Source organism: Hydra vulgaris, chromosome 02, assembly GCF_038396675.1.
Source record: "Hydra vulgaris chromosome 02, alternate assembly HydraT2T_AEP".
NCBI classification, from domain to species: Eukaryota; Metazoa; Cnidaria; class Hydrozoa; order Anthoathecata; family Hydridae; genus Hydra; species Hydra vulgaris.
Window position 1 is genome coordinate 39,935,092 of NC_088921.1, and position 17,409 is coordinate 39,952,500.

General features: G+C 30.2%; 2 protein-coding genes across 3 annotated transcripts in view; both read right to left on the reverse strand.

Moving 5' to 3' along the window:
* Window positions 1-830: 830 nt before the first annotated feature.
* On the reverse strand, window positions 831-14,693 carry LOC101238868 (BUD13 homolog). 2 transcript variants are annotated; one of them, XM_065790860.1, is made up of 3 exons: window positions 14,510-14,693; window positions 2,437-3,060; window positions 831-2,313 (listed from the first exon to the last, which is right to left on the reverse strand). In XM_065790860.1, the coding sequence occupies exons 2-3, from the start codon at window positions 2,765-2,767 to the stop codon at window positions 941-943; spliced, it is 1,704 nt and encodes a 567-aa protein (XP_065646932.1). In that variant the 5' UTR covers window positions 2,768-3,060; window positions 14,510-14,693; the 3' UTR covers window positions 831-940. The 2 variants fall into 2 exon arrangements, with proteins under 2 accessions (XP_065646932.1, XP_065646931.1); XM_065790859.1 differs by having other exon boundaries at window positions 2,437-3,102.
* Window positions 14,694-17,124: 2,431 nt separating this feature from the next.
* Window positions 17,125-17,409, reverse strand: part of LOC101238868 (BUD13 homolog) — a 1,246-nt gene continuing 961 nt past the window's right edge. Inside the window, exon 1 of the mRNA XM_065790861.1 lies at window positions 17,125-17,409. This exon is cut by the window's right edge and continues 961 nt beyond it. Coding sequence (XP_065646933.1) covers window positions 17,171-17,409 — 239 coding nt within the window. The 3' untranslated portion in view covers window positions 17,125-17,170.

Here is a 17,409-nt window from a genome sequence, read left to right on the forward strand (position 1 = left end):
TTCCTGAACTAAACTTTATACTAAATTTACCTTTTTTGCTTTAAACATTAAAAACATATTTTTATTATGTTGTGTAAAGTAACCCATTGCACCAACTTTAAAACCTCGATCAATGCATATTAAAACTTAAAACTAGTTTTCCTCATAAAGCAGTTATAACAATATTTTAGAACTAAAAAAAATTAACTTAAATCATTAAGCAAATTTTTATTATGCTTAAATTTAACTGTAGTAAAATAATCATTAAAAACGGAGTAAAGTATCAACCCGATTGAAAGTATCAACCCGGTTGACGGTACAAAAAGATCAGTTTAAAACTCATAATCACAAAGAATACAAATTTAAAAAAATTATCATCTAAAAAAAAAGCGAGTTATATACAAAAACTTGATTGAAACATAAGCATTTTTTACTTTTTTTTTTCTTTCTTTATTACACAAAAATTAGTAAATATATCACAATACGATTTAATTATTCCTTTTGCTTTCACAAATACATCACAATACGATTATTCAACCTTTTGCTTTCATGTATGTCCTCTGTTTTCATACAAATTAGTCCCCAGTGTACCTTTATTGATCATTTTCTTTAAAAGTTAAACCATGCGTAAAAACGCTCTGGTGAAGGCAATTGTGGAAGACAGATTCTAGTAAAGGTAAGTTTAAAAAATAGTCTACTTAGTAAAAAATAGTCTACTTAATAGTCTAATAGTCTACTACTACTACCTGAAATTTCTTTTATTGTGTTCATCCCAGTTCAGTTGCGATTCATTCGTTCCCATTTTATGGTTTACAACAGTTTCAAATATTAACTAAAGAACTAAACTTTGCTTTGTTTTTTTTTTAATATATGATCAAATATAAACTCATAAATATAAAAACATTTAAAAACAAATCATTTAAAATATTATACAAATTATTAAAAATTAAACTTTTTTAAATTAAATATTCTTCGCACAAGTTTGCTTGTGACTCCTCCAATCATTTCGTTGACAAGTCTGACTGCAATAATTGGTTAAAAAACATTGACCACACTTAAACAAAACAGGGGTATCGCTCTCACACAAATGCCAAGCACATTTTATTTTCAGTTCATTTTTAAAGTGTGTTTCTGTTTTTTCATTTAATACTTTAATTTCATGATTTTTGCGGCGAAACTCGTCGTACTCATAAAAACCAATCCAAAGAAGTTTAGGATAATAATGTTTGAATATTAAGCGACATTTTATTAGGTAAGGATACTCACAAGTATCATATGTTATAAAAAGATGCTGTATCAACTTAACTGTGTCATAACTTATTAACTCTTTAACGAGCATTTGATCTTCAACAATTAGCACAGAAAGCATGTATATTACTTTTTTTCCTAACAAATCTGTTAAAAAAGGCAGATCAATGCATAATGAACACATTTGACAAAGTTTAGAAATAACTTCAGAAGATAACACTAGTGGATCACAGTTAAATAATGGAGTGTACTTTAGCACTTCATTAACAGCAAACATGTGGTTCAATAAAGTAAAATAAGTAAACATGTTTTGACTGCAGTTTTTAGGATGCAATGTTTCTGACGTATATGCTAAACCTAGCTTAAAGGTTTCCTCAACAAGCAACACAAGTTCAATATGTTGATAAAATTCTACAATACAATCTTCGTCTTTTTCCATTAATCTTGAACATACCCACAATGCAACTTCTTTTGTCCCAGGTAGATCAAACCCTTTCTTCTCTCCTTTATTACAACAAGTAAACGGCAAACAGATTCGTATTGCATTTAGTTTAGACTCAGTGCTAAGTTTTTCACTTAAATAGAGAACTGCTTTCAAAGCAGCGATAACCAAGTCACCAATTAGTTGCTTTTTAACGCCACAACTCTTCAAGAAAAGCATTGCAAACTCATAAAACTCACTTGGGTGTGATTTCAAGCCATTGTTATTAGAAAGCCTATGAATGTAACCAATAAGATCAAGGCTAAAAGTCTGATCATGTATGTCTTTATAAAGAAGTTCTTTAAGACATTCAGAGGAAAACATTGTAATATCTTCCCAAGCAGGAAACCTGATTTCTCCATAAAAAATTTTAGCATCACAAACTTTACGAATAATCAGCTGTGCATATTTACGAATAATTTTGTTTTCAGATATAACAAGTTCCCTAACATGCTTGAAATCAAAATCTCTAAATAAATTTTCAATGTCTACTTTTACCCCTTCTAAAAGTAACTGTTCTGTGGTTTTCATTAGTAAATATATGAAAGCTGGATGCATAAAAAAACAACATGGGGCTTTTAAAACATCAAAAATAATTTTAACACCTAAAATAATAAAAAAATTTAGTTAAAAAAAAAAAAAGTCAATTTAATCAAACAAAAAACAATAACAACAAAAAAGGCAACAGCTCATTTAAACAGAAACAAAAATAGAAACAAAACAGCAACCTCCAGGAGTCTTGAGAAATGATCTTAAAAAGGAATCAACTTTCAAACAACTGGTTAGTATATAACAAAGCACAGCCACAGGCATATTTTCTTGATAAAAATCATAACAGTTTTGAAGTTCTTTACATTCACGAAAATAATCTGAAAACTTCAATGAAAAAGAGGTTTCTTTTGAAGAAATATTTTTTTTTTGAATTTCAATTAACCTCTTTAAAACTGAAACAAATGCAGAAGTCTCGATAACCCTGTCTATGTATTGTGTTTTTTTAGATGAACAACTAACATAAACAAGAAAAGCTTCAAAAAACTGGACATCTGGTAAATCACTCATAACGATAGCATTCCAGAATTTTTTATTAAGGAACGTTGTAACACGATATTCTTCAGAAAATAAATTGCATTGGTGAGCGGTTTGTAGAGTTAAAGATAAGTCATTTGAATTGCACAAGGATGCTAGAAGAAGCTTTGTTAAAAACACTTCAAAATCTGTTGTAGAGAAAACTTCAGTGGCTTTTGTACCACTTTCAATAGATGCGTAAAGAGAAGAAAGCAATTTACTGCTGTATTGTTCAACATTGCCATTTAATAAATCTTCGGTCACCTTTCGACAAAGTGAAAGTTCGTCTAATACAAATATTTTTGAGTCACACATGACAAATGCTTTGCCTAATAATTATTTATTACTTTTTATTAATACTTAATAAATTTATAACACATAAATTATTACCATTTTACTTACACTTGTCAGCTTAGTGTGTAGTAGTAAACGACCGGGGCCAGGTTTGATAACACATAGCCGCGATCGGGGATGAGTTTATGATCAGTGCTGCATTAAAATTGATAGATCCTATAAAAATGTTATTTTTAATTGAAAATTATAATTAAAAACAATACTTTTATAGGATCTATCAATATAAATGCAACCCCGGTCATAAACCCGGCCGGGGCTGCATTAAAATTGATAGATCCTATAAAATATTATTTTTTAATAAAATTCATATCATAAACTTTAATTAAAGATAACATTTTTATAGGATCTATCAATATTAATGCAGCCCTGATCATAAACCTGGCCCTGGTCATGGCTATGTGTTATCAAACCTAGCCCCGGCCCTGGCCCCGGTCGCTTACTAGTGTGTAGCACAGTGTGTTGTATACATTAGCGTAGTTAATATTTGTTAATGTGTGTGGTGTGGCTAATATTTGTTCTTGCTTTCATATTCGTTGTTACTCTCTTAACTATCTAACATAACTGTTGTCTCTCAACTATCTAACATAACTGTTGTCTCTCAACTATCTAACATAACTGTTGTCTCTCAACTATCTAACATAACTGTTGTCTCTCAACTATCTAACATAACTGATGTCTCTCAACTATCTAACATAACTGTTGTCTCTCAACTATCTAACATAACTGTTGTCTCTCAACTATCTAACATAACTGTTGTCTCTCAACTCTCTAACATAATTGCTGTCTCTCGACTATCTAACTTAGTTGTTGTCTCTCAACTATCTAACATAATTGCACAGAAAAACAAGTTGATATATATTTGTTATATATTATACTTTAAAAAAAAATAGACACAGTAAAATACTTAGATCATTTTTTTCAAACATAAAAAAGTAACCATATTTGTTTAAGATTTGACTTTTTTGCATAGCAGGAAACTTGTTTTTTAACTAACATGGCATTAACAAGTTCACTCAATGCCTTTTTTATATTAACTTAGTTTTATCATAGGAATACAAAAAACATACCCAAAAATGCCGTAAAAATAATAATAATAAAAGTGCACAAACTTTTAATCTGATTTCCATTCTACTTCTTTCTCTAACCAACTGTTATTCACAAATATTTTATTAATTTTCCTGACAACCCTAATAACTTACCTTCACTCCTTGAGTTTCTTCTATTTCTTCTATTACTACTCTAAAACTGACTGGGATTCTTTTCATGATTTTCTTCATGACAATCCTTGAGCTGATATCTTTTCCCTCTCAGCTGATATATGCGCCTCCTACGCAACCTCCTGGATTCAGGCAGGAATAGAAGCTTTTATTCCTTCTTGTCGGTTCAAAGTCAAGCCTCATTCTACTCCATGGTTTTCACCTTCTCGTGCAGCTGCTGCGTTCAATTGTAATAATTTTTTCATCTTTTTCAAAAGAACAACTCTCTTGAAAACAAATGACTATTTATTATTGCAAGAAATTGATGTAAAAAGGTGTTGTCTAATGCTAAGCTTCATTATTCTCTGTTCACTAAATCTCGCATCTTATCTCAGAAGTTAAGCTCTATATACTTATTTCTGAGATTGCAAGATTCAGTTTTTTTTAGATTTAGAGTTTTTGGAAATCTTCAACAGCGTCATTAACAAGGGTAGGTCTAACGTTCCATCTCTCATTCATGGGACTGATCTTATTACCTCTCCCAAAGATAAGGCAGAACTGTTTGTAAAAACTTTTCTTCAAATTCTTCAAACTTTAAAATCTTACAATTATTCTCTTTCTTCCACTCCAATTAAACAAGTTAACCCATTGTTAGACATTCAAATCACTCAAACTTCTGTTGCTAAAGTCATATCAATTAAACTCATCTATGGCTATGGTCCAGACAACATCCCTGTCCAGAACTCTCTAAACTATTTAATATGTGCTGGACTGAGTCTTGTTTTCCTGTCTGCTGGAAAATGGCATTAGTTGTTCTAATCTCCAAAAACTCAGGTGAACATTCTGATCCTTCCAATTATCATCCAATCAGTCTTCTTTACTCTGTTATTAGCGAGGTCTTTGAGTCTTTGATCAACAAATTTCTTACATCCAATCTTGAATCAAATAACTCACTGTCAGACAATAAAGTTTTTCATTCTCTCGCTGTACAGCTGACTTGATAACTGCTGTGGCTGAATTACTTTATCATGCATTATCTAAGGTGGCATTGTTTGCTGATGATACTACCATTTATTCTTGTCGTGATAAGAAACCAACACCCTCTGATCGCTTGGAGGGGGCATTTGAGCTTGAAAAGGATCTCACTGCTGCTACAGCATGGGGCTCACAGTGGCTGGTGAACTTTAATTCAGATAAAACTTAATTTTTTTCAGCCAATCGTTATCGCAATAAGTTAGATTTTCCTATATTTATGAACGGTGATGTACTCGATGAGTCATCTACCCTACATCTTCTAGGATTAACTCTTACTTCCAATCTTTCTTGGAAACCATATATCAAATCAGTTGCAAAATTAGCATCTGCTAAGGTTGCATCTCTTTATCGAGCTCGTCACTTTCTTACTTTGGATTCTATTCTCTATTTCTATAAATCTCAAATCCGGCATTGTATGGAATACTGTTGCCATATCTGGGGCAGATCTTCTAATGATGTCTCTTTTAGAAAAGGCGCAAAAACGCATTGTAAACATAGTTGGACCTGCTCTTGCAGCCAACCTCCAACCATTATCACATTGTCGTAATGTTGTTTCTCTTTCTCTTTTCTACAAATACTATAATGGGCACTGCTCTAAAGAGCTAGCGTCACTTGTGCCATCTACTAAATATCATTCTCGTGTTACTAGTCATTCAATTAAGTCTCGACCTTTTTCTGTGACTGTTCCTACGGGTCCAAAAAACGCTTATTCGTCTAGTTTTTTTCCTCGAACATCAGTTCTTTGGAATTCGCTTCCTTCATCTTGCTTCCTGATTCATATAATTTGCAATCTTTTAAGTTGTCCGTCAATCGTTATCTTGCTCTACAATCTTCATCTTTTCTCTTTCAGTAACTTCCAACTTTAATTAGTGGTTGCTTGCAGCCTTGTTGGAAGCGAAGATGTTTAAAAAAAAAAAAAAAAAGGTTGAGGGGGAGATGCTAGGGCTCTTGACATATCTAAGGCTTTCAAGAGTATCAAATCGTTTTTTTCTAACGGCTTTATCTAAGTTATCCTCGAAGAACAACACTCTTCTTTATTTCCAGTAACTTCAGGGGTACCTCAAAGTTCTATCCTTGGTCCTATTTTGTTTCTTATTTACATTACTTCCTGACAACCTTACATCTAAAATAGCTCTTTTTGCAAATGACTTAACTTTATACTCTTGTCCTGACAAAAAGTCTTATCTTTTTGATTGCTTAAAACAGGCAGTCGATCTTGAATCTGATCTCACTTCTGCAACAGATTGGGGCACGGAGTGGCTTGTAAATTTTAACTCTAACAAAACTCAGTTATTTACTGCAAACAACTGTAGCAATACTATTGACATTCCTATATTAATGAATGCCAACCCTCTCACGTAGTCCTCTTCTTTATGTCTTCTTGAATTATTGTTAACTACTGACCTTTTATGTAAACCATATATACAATTGATTACTAAATTTGCATCTACTAAGGTTGTTTTTCTTTATCATGCTCACCATTTTCTTCATTTTTCCATTTGTAGGGATATAGAATTGAATCTCCCGATTCCACTCTCTATCTCTACAAATCTCTTATTTGTCCCTATATAGAATACTGCTGTCATATTTGGGCTGGTTCTTCTAATGATGTTTTCTCTTCTTGACAAGGTCCAAAAACGCATTGTAAATGTAGACCCGCTCTATCTGCTAAGCTTGAGCCTCTTTCTCATCGTCGTAAAGTTGCATCTCTTTCACTTATATAATATATATGTAACCCAGTACAATCTGCTTTATGTCCTGCTGCCTTGTATGATACGCTTTTTTAGGCAAAGGCTAGGAGAAGCCAACTCCAACTTAAAACACCCCCTGCCTTGGGGCTCTTGGGTATAAGACATAAGGGGTAAACAGATTCTATCTGTTGACCAGCCTCATAGTCCTTCTTCATAGATTAGGCTGGCGCAGATGTATTTTTAAAACATTGTTTCCAGTTTAGGATGTTGAATGCTGGATCTTCTTACTCAATGCATGGGTTTTGCTTGTGTCTCTGTTTTTATGACTACGTAACTCATTCTATTATCTCCTAATGAGAGTACAACTCTAAAACTCAGTTTTATGGTTCTGAGGCCAGCTGGTAGTCAAGTTTCCTAAACTCTGTGGTAGTTCTCAGAGAGGCTGATTCCATCAACAGCTGAAAAATATCAAAGTATTAACAGTGTCATGTTGCTCATGGATAGTGTCCCTGTTTTTACTCTTGGTGTGCATTGTCAAGGCCACATTTGGGGCCCTTTGTTACGATTTAGGGTTTATTAGTAGTAACAAGGCAATTGCTTGGGCTATTAAACAGTGTAGGGGCTAGTTGCAACAGGGGTAAGTTGCAACAATGTGGTTTAAAGAATGGTTGATATATACTTTTCTTAAATTTTTCTTAAATAATATAACTATAACTTTAACACATCAGCTGTAAAAACTTACAGTTATTAAATAAAAATTTCAAAAGTTATTCATATTTTTTTTTTTATTGATAAAAAATTCTAAATTTGGTTTTTACTTTAAACTTAGAGGTATATGACCATAATAAAGTAATGGTAAGTTAAAAAAATCTTTTTCGAACACGATAAGCTGAAAAAAAAATTTTTTTTCAATATAAAAAATTATATACAATGATTAGAGTGGTTATGATACCTATGGGGTAAGTTGCATCAAATTGCTTGGGGTAAATTGAATCATAAATTAGCTGTGGGTTTCGTTGATTTTATGCACTTTACTAGTTTTTTTAAAATAATGAATGCTTTTTTTATATAACAGCGTAACAATAAACGAAAACAAAAATTTTATGACGAAGATAAATTTATATAAGTTGTATATGTATATAATATATAGGAAGCATATGTATATATATGTATATATATTTATGCATTACATATCATGCATATATACATGTATCTTATATGTACATTATGTATAATATACATATAATATACATGTATATATATACATAATATAAAATACATGAATTTATACATATATATATATATATACATATAAATATAAACTTATACATGATATACATATAGCATACATGTATATATACATAATATATAATACATAAATATATATAAATATGCTTCATATATATTATATACATATACAACTTATATAAACTTATCTTCATCATAAAATTTTGTTTTAAATTTATATATAAACATACATATATTCATGTATTATATATTGTGTGTATATATATATATATATATATATATATATATATATATATATATATATATATATATATATATATATATATATATATATATATATATATATATATATATATGTATATGTGTATACATGTGTATTATATGTATATTATATGTATATTATATATACATATATATATAATATATTATATATATATACATACATACATACATACATACATACATACATACATACATACATACATACATACATGCATACATACATACATACATACATACATACATACTTACAAACATACATACATACATACATGCATACATACATACATATATATATATATATATATATATATATATATATATATATATATATATATATATATATATATATATATATATATATATTTGTATATACACATGCATTCATATATTCATAGATACATTAATCATTCATATATAAATAAATGATGATGTAGGTTAAGCTGTATAAAATGACTTTAATTTTTTTTTATTTTATTGTTATTTGATTAAACTGTTATTTTTTGCTTAAGTAAAAATTGTAAATGAGAACTTACAAGAGAAAAACTGAAAAAGGACTTTATCCAACAGCAGTGGTAATAGAGGCAGAAAACCATGTTATCGATGGAAAAGAAATATCGATTAGAGCATCAGCAAAAAAGTATGGAATCCACTACTCAACTCTTTTTCATTACATAAATAAAGTAAAAAAAGTTAACATGGGAATGCCGCTACCTATTCCTGGTTATAAAAAGTTACGCCAAGTTTTCAATTTAGAACAAGAAAAAGCTATATATATCAATATAAAACTTCATATATATCAACAGCTTCTGATATTTATTTTGGATTATCAACTTATGAAGCACGAAAACTTGCATTTGAATGTGCTATTAAGTATAACATTAATTTTCCAAAATTTTGATTAAAACTTTCAATGGCTGGTCTTGACTGGATAAGAGGGTTTTTAAATCGACATTCAGGATTGTTTATCACAACTCCAGAACCAACAAGTCTTGCACAAGCAACTAGTTTTAATCGTGCTAATGTAGGTGCATTTTTTCAAAAATTATCAGATGTTATAAATAGAAATCATTTTTCTGCATCTAATATTTACAAGGTTGATGAGACTGGTATCACCACTGTGCAAAAACCAAACAAGATAATTGCTCGTAAAGGTATTAAGCAAGTTGGAGCATTAACATTTCAAGAACCGACATTGACACTAGTGACGATGGTGTTAGCTGTAAATGCATGTGGCAATAGTGTGCCTCCAATGTTTCTTTTCCGAGAAAAAAATTTTTTAATCACTTTATTCGTGATGGACCAAATGAATGTATTGGTGCTTCGAATGGGTCATGCTGGATGAATGAGGAGTGCTTTGTTACTTACTTAAACCACTTTATTTGGCATGCCAAGCCCACAAAAGAAAGCCCTGTGCTATTACTTTTAGACAACCGTCAGTCTCATTTATCTGTTCAATTAATAACATTGTGTTAAGATAATGGTATAGTTTTGCTTTCCTTCCCTCCTCATTGCTCACATAAGTTGCAACCTCTAGATAGATCTGTATTCGGACCATTCAAAAAATGTGTAGCTAATGCACAAGACTCATAAATGAAACAATGGCCAGGAAAAGCAATGAGTATATATGTTTTCCCAGGAATTGCAAAAATAGCCTTATAGCATTCTCTTACACAACAAAACATAAAATCTGGTTTTAAAGTGGCAGGAATATTTCCATATAATAAAGATATATTTTCAGATGCAGATTTTGCTCCATCATTTGTTACTGATCGTCCAGCAACTCAATCAAAAGCCGGTATTGATATAAGTATATCAACTTTAATATCAGATGCAATTCCATCTCCGGCATCATTAGAATTTTCCCCAAAGAATGTAAAACCTCTACCAAAAACACAACCTAGGAAAGAAATAGATCAAAAAGAAAGTATGCAGAAATTCTTACAGATACTCCAGTAAAACAGCAACTTATGGCTGAAAAAAGAAGTTAGTTCTAGAAAGAGAAAGTCTAATACTTCTACATCAACAAACAAAAAAAACAATAAAGTTGAATTAAAATGGAATTAATGTCATTTTTTGCATTAAAAAATTGCTTTTTAAACAAAATGTTATTGTGTCCTTTATATCCTAAAAACAAAAAAAAAAACAGAACATAAATATCCTAAAAACTCCTCTTGCCTTTTTTTAAACTTAGTTGTTGTTTATTTGACTAAAAGAACTTCTTTTTTTTCCAAAACAGTTTTTAGTTTACTAAACAAGTCAGGTATATGTGATTTCTAGCATAAGAAATGTATTGCAACTCAAGGAAAATACTACTTTGTTTTATCATAATTATAAAATTTTTGTTGCCAAATAGAAATTACAGATTAACTAGCAATTTTTCTAAGTTAACAATTTTTATAAGTTAATAAAAGTTTTATATTATATTTATCAATGTTGGATTAATGTCACTAAAATCTATTTGATAACCCTGAAAAAAAAATTCAAAAATATTAAAGTTTAAGGAGATAAATGTAGTTTATATAATTTTGTTGCAACTTGCCCCGGTCTCCCCTACTGAGTACTATCTATGCTTTGAGTCAAGTTCTTTAACAAATTTAAAAATGAATAAAGTATTAAAAACTATAAAACACAAAAAACCATTGTCATCACCAAGTTCTCTAAACCTATCATTCACTAATATTTGTGGTCTTCAAAGTAACTTTTCTTCTGTTGAGTCTTATCTCTTGCAAAGTTCACCAGACCTACTTGCTCTTTGTGAAACTAATTTGAGTTCAGCTGTCTCATCTTGTGATCTTAGTGTTGATGGTTATCTTACCTTAATTTGTAAACACTCCAATAGTCACATGCTTGGCCTGGGCATTTATATTTGTAAGAATTCACCCATTTGTCAGGAAATTATGTTTGAATCCACAGACTATTCATTTATGTGACTTTGTTTAGCACCACTTCACTCTTTTGCCTTTCTCTTTGCTCTATATCGCTCTCCTTCATCTTAAGACTGCACTCTTTTTGATGCTATTTCTGATCAAATAAACCAAGCCCTCTCTCTTTATCCATCAGCTAATATTGTTGCTGTCAGTGACTTTAATGCTCACCACACTGAATGGCTTGGCTCTAGTGTCAGTAATTCTGCAGGCGTTAAAGCCCACAACTTTTGTCTTTCTCAATCCCTAATTCAATTAATCAACTTTCCAACTCACTTTCCATACAACCCGAATCATTTACCATCTCTACTCAACTTATGTCTTGTTTCTGATCCTAATCAGTGCTCAATCTCTCACATTCACCCTTGGTGGTTGGTGCTTCTGATCATAGTTTGATTTCTCAAAAACTATTATCTCATTCTTCTTCATTATCTGAATCCTCCTATCATTGTACCTCTAACAACTACCTTAAAGCTGACTAGGACTCTTTCTGTGATTTTTTTTGTCGTGGCCCTTGGGTAGAAATCTTTCGACTTCCTGCTGACAAATGTGCTTCTTACATAACTTGACATAACGTGGATTCAGGCTGGCATGGAATCTTTTATTCCCTCTTGACGACTCCAGGTCAAGCCTCTTCTCCATGGTTTTCCTCACATTGTGCTGCTGCGATTGCCAATCAAAACCATTACTTCCATATCTATCAGCAAAACAATTCTCCATAAACAAACATCAATTTATTACTGCTAGAAACCATTGTAAAAAGTTTTTGTCTAACGCCAAAGCTATTCTCAGGTCATAAAATCTTGTATTTTATCACAAAAATTAGGCTCTCATGACTTCTGGAGAATTTTTAATAGTATCAATAATACAGGCATATCTGTTATTCCACCTCTCTTGCACAGTTGAGACTTTGTCACCTAACCTAAAGATAAAGCTGAATTATTTGCTAAGAACTTTTTATCAATATCAACTCTTGATTCCACTAGTTGGGTTCTACCTGAATTAGCCATCAAACAGGTTGATCAATTGCTTGACACTCGTATCATTCCACCTTCTGTATCTTAAGTGATTTCCTGCTTAGACACTTCTACAGCTTGTGACCCAGACAATATACCTGTTATAGTCTTGCAGAAGTGTTCTCCGGAATCGTCATCTATCCTTTTCAAAACTATTTAACAAGTGCTTATCAAAGTCTTGTTTTCCAGCCTGCTGGAAAGCGGCATCTGTTACCCTTAATTTTAAAAATTCTAGAGAGCGATCTGATTCATTTAACTACCATCCCACTAGTATTCTACCTATCATAAGCAAGGTTTTTGAATCTTAAATTAACAAACACTTAATCTTTCATCTTGAATCTAATAACTTACTTTCTGATCATCAATATGGATTTCGATCTTCTCATTCTACAGCTGATTTGCTAACAGTAATGACCGATAAGTTTTATTGTGCATTAGATAAAGGTGGAGAGATTAAGGCCATTGCTCTTGACATTTCTAAAGCTTTTGATTAAGTTTGGCATGCTGGTCTTTTCCATAAGCTTTTTTCTTACGGTGTAACTGGTAACACCTTTAAGATTATTGAATCCTTCCTTATTAATCGAAGTATAAAAGTTGTCCTTGGGTTCCCCAAGGTTCAATCCTTGGCCTATACTCTTTTTAATTTATATTAACAATCTTCCAGATATTCTCACATCTAAGGTGGCATTGTTTGCTGATGATACTACCATTTATTCTTGTCATGATAAGAAGCCAACACTCTCTGATTGCTTGAAGGGGGCATTTGAGCTTGAAAAGGATCTCAAATCTGCTACAACATGGGGCTCACAGTGGCTGGTGAACTTTAATTCAGATAAAACTCAATTTTTTTCAGCCAATCGTTATCGCAATAATTTTGAACTTCCTATATTTATGAACGGTAATGTACTCGATGAGTCATCTACCCTTCACCTTCCCGGATTAACACTTACTTCAAATCTTTTTGGAAACCATATATTGAATCCGTTGCAAAATTAGCATCTGCTAAGGTTGCATCTCTTTATTGAGCTTGACACTTTCTTACTCCGGATTCTATTCTCTATCTTTATAAATCTCAAATCCGGCCTTGTATGGAATACTGTTGCCATATCTGGGGTGGATCTTCTAATGATGCCCTTTCTCTTTTAGACAAGGTGCAAAAACGCATTGTAAACACAGTTGGACCTGCTCTTGCAGCCAACCTCTAACCATTATCACATAATCGTAATGTTGCTTCTCTTTCTCCTTTCTACAAATACTATAATGGACGCTGGTCTAAAAAGCTAGCACCTCTTGTATCATGTACTAAAATTCATTTTTGTGTTACTTGTCATTCAATTAAGTCTCATCCTTTTTCTTTGACTGTTCCTAAGTGCTCCAAGCACTCTTATTCCTCTAGTTTTTTCCCTCAAACATCAGTTCTTTGGAATTCGCTTCCTTTATCTGGCTTTCCTGATTCATATAACTTGCAATCTGTCAAGACGCCTGTCAATCGTCATCTTGCTCTATAACCTTCATCTTTTCTCTTCCAGTAACTTCCAGTAACTCTAATTAGTGGTTGCTTGCAGTCTTGTTTGGAGCGAAGATGTTAAAAATATATATATATATATATATATATATATATATATATATATATATATATATATATATATATATATATGTATATATACATATATACATATATATATATATATATATATATATATATATATATATATATATATATATATATATATATATATATATATATATAAAGGTTAGCGGAAGTGTTTATTAATAGTGGAATGCGTTAGAAAAAGTAAAGTAAAGAACCTTTTCGTTACTACAAAAGGTTTAGATTTTGTTTATGATCTTGGTTTTGAAGCAACTAAAATAATAACTTATAATTACTAAAAAGAAACTAAGTTTTTACGTTTTATCATTTATATAAATTATTTTAACATATTAAATAATTCTAATTATTAAAAAGAAATATTACATTTTTTTTACTTACATGTTTTGTTTTACAGAAGACATAAACTGGCAAAACTAAAATGTGTTTTTTGAAAAAAGTTTAAAGCAGGTGCAAATAATCTACCACAAATCAAGAATTATCTTGTAAATATTCTCATTATGTACTCCAATAGTTCTTTATGTTAACATACTATCCTATAAAATTTAAGCATAATTAGTTTAAGAAATAATATCTGTTAAATACTTTTTAAAAAAATGCATAACAATTTTACTATTGTTTAAAATATTACAGGAAATAACACAAGTTAATACAATCTAATGACATTTATGCAAATCTAAACTCCTGTTGTTTTAGTTTAATTAAATGCTTCCTAAGTGTTGCCAAACTATGCTGCTGCTAATGATCATTCTTCTTATTCTTATATTAAATCAAAATAAATAATTTAGGAAAGAAAAAAATCAAGAAAAAATAAATCATTTTATTTGTTTCATCAACTTTTAATATGTATATATATATATATATATATATATATATATATATATATATATATATATATATATATATATATATATATACATACATACATACATACATATATATATATATATATATATATATATATATATATATATATATATATATATATATATATATATATATATATATATATATATATATATATATATATATATATATATATATATATATATATATATATATATGAACAATTTTTAAATATATTCTACAAAATACAGTGCTCAATGTTCTTTAAAGAACTTTTTTAATTGATTTTCTATTAATATATATATAGAGAGTGTTTTGTTAAGCCTGATAGAACTTTAAATTGTAAATTCTAATATAAAAAATAAAATTTTTATAAAAAATTTTATTTCATTTGTTTTAGTATTCTCTAGCAAATAATCATGACTCACTCTTGAACAACGCTACGAAATTATTAAAATTTACTTTGAAAATAAGTCGTCAATTTGGGTAACTTATAGACAAATTTTTATGAAGCACATAATCATCCATCTGAGCAAGCAATCTGTCAAACTGTAGATAGATTTCATACTAAATTCTCTCTTGAGAATTTAATAATACCAACTCGTCGAAGGAATGTGCGTACTGAAGAGAATATCACCGCTGTAAACAAAAGCGTGGAAGAGGATCCAAATTTATTGATTTGTCATCGGTCGCAAGAATTGGGGCTCTGTCTGTCCATGACATGAAAAATTTGAGCAAAGAGCTTAGTCTTCATCCATATAAGATCCAGTTGGTGCAAAAATTAAAGCCACAAGACCAAATATGTGTTGTTTCTTCGCAAATTGGAGCTCGCGTTACGGTCAATGGAGATTGATACCGCACCATGATCAATAATTTTTTGTTTGCGAGTATAGATTACATAGATACAAACGAGATGTGGTTTCAACAAGATGGCACTACTTGCCATACAGCAACTGCAACCATTGACTTATTGAAATCAAAATTTGGAGATAAGTTAATTTTTAAAAATAGACCTGTCATTTGGCCTCTTTAGATTATTTCCTGTGGGGCTATATGAAGTTACTGGTTTATGCTGATAAACCGGTAACAATTGATGCCTTGAAGGCCAGCATTGTTCATGTTATTCGTGACATAAGACCAGGAGTTCTTGAGAAAGTGACCCAAAATCGATCATGCACAATGGGTTTTGTCAAGAACAGCCGTGGTGCCCATATGCCTGAAATTAGCTTTAAGTGTTAATGTAATGTATTGAGCTTTCAAATAAATAAAAAAGTTTAATTACAGTTTTATCTGTTGTGTTACTTTTTCCAATTTGAAGTTTTATAGGGCTTTAAAAAACACCCTGTATATATATATATATATATATATATATATATATATATATATATATATATATATATATATATATTAGGGGCTATTCTAGACCATTCTTGACAGCGCTGCACATATTTAGGCGCCACCCAAATTTGAACTTTTTTTTTATGGCAAGCATTGCTTTATTCAGGAAAAATATATAAAATATATATATACATATATTTTATATACACATATATATGTTTAAATATATTTAAATATATATATATATATTCATATATTTGTGTGTGTGTTGTGTGTTGTGTGTTGTGTGTGTGTGTGTGTGTGTATGTGTGTGTGTGTGTTTATCAAGAAAGAGTTGATTATTATCACATATTCAAAACAACAATTTATATATATATATATATATATATATATATATATATAATATATATATATATATATATTTATAGAAAAAAAAAAAAAATATATATATACATACATATATTAAAAAGAGAGAAAAAAACATGTAATATATATATATATATATATATATATATATATATATAATATATATATATATATAAAACAAAGAATAATGAAAAAAAAAAGCCATGCCATCCCTCAGTCCAATATAGCTGCACTCCTTTGCGGCAGCTGGCTTTAAGAAAGTCAATATATGTACTGAAGCCCTTGGTAGCAGGCTATTTCAGCATGTAATCACAGTGCTTATCTAAACATGCATTTATAGTTGTATATATATATAGCAAAAATATATATATATACACACAAATAATTATTAAAACAAAAATTAAACAAATAGCACAAATTAATAATAGGCAAAAAAAACTTTCAGCCCCATTTTAAAATAATCTTTTATATTAAACAATTTCAAAAATATTTCTACATATCTTCAACACTCCATTTATATTTCTCTGTTTCGAAAGATTTTCGCTTACTAATTTCCATAAACCTTCGCTTTTCAAAACCGTTTGATCTGTCTACACCATCATACCTATAACCAGGCCATATATTAAAACGATTTGGAGGTGGTGTAGGACCATTATACTTTGGTTTTTGGAGTTTGTTTTTACTTTTAGATTTAATAATATAGTTAAGCATGGGATCTTCATCACGTGATT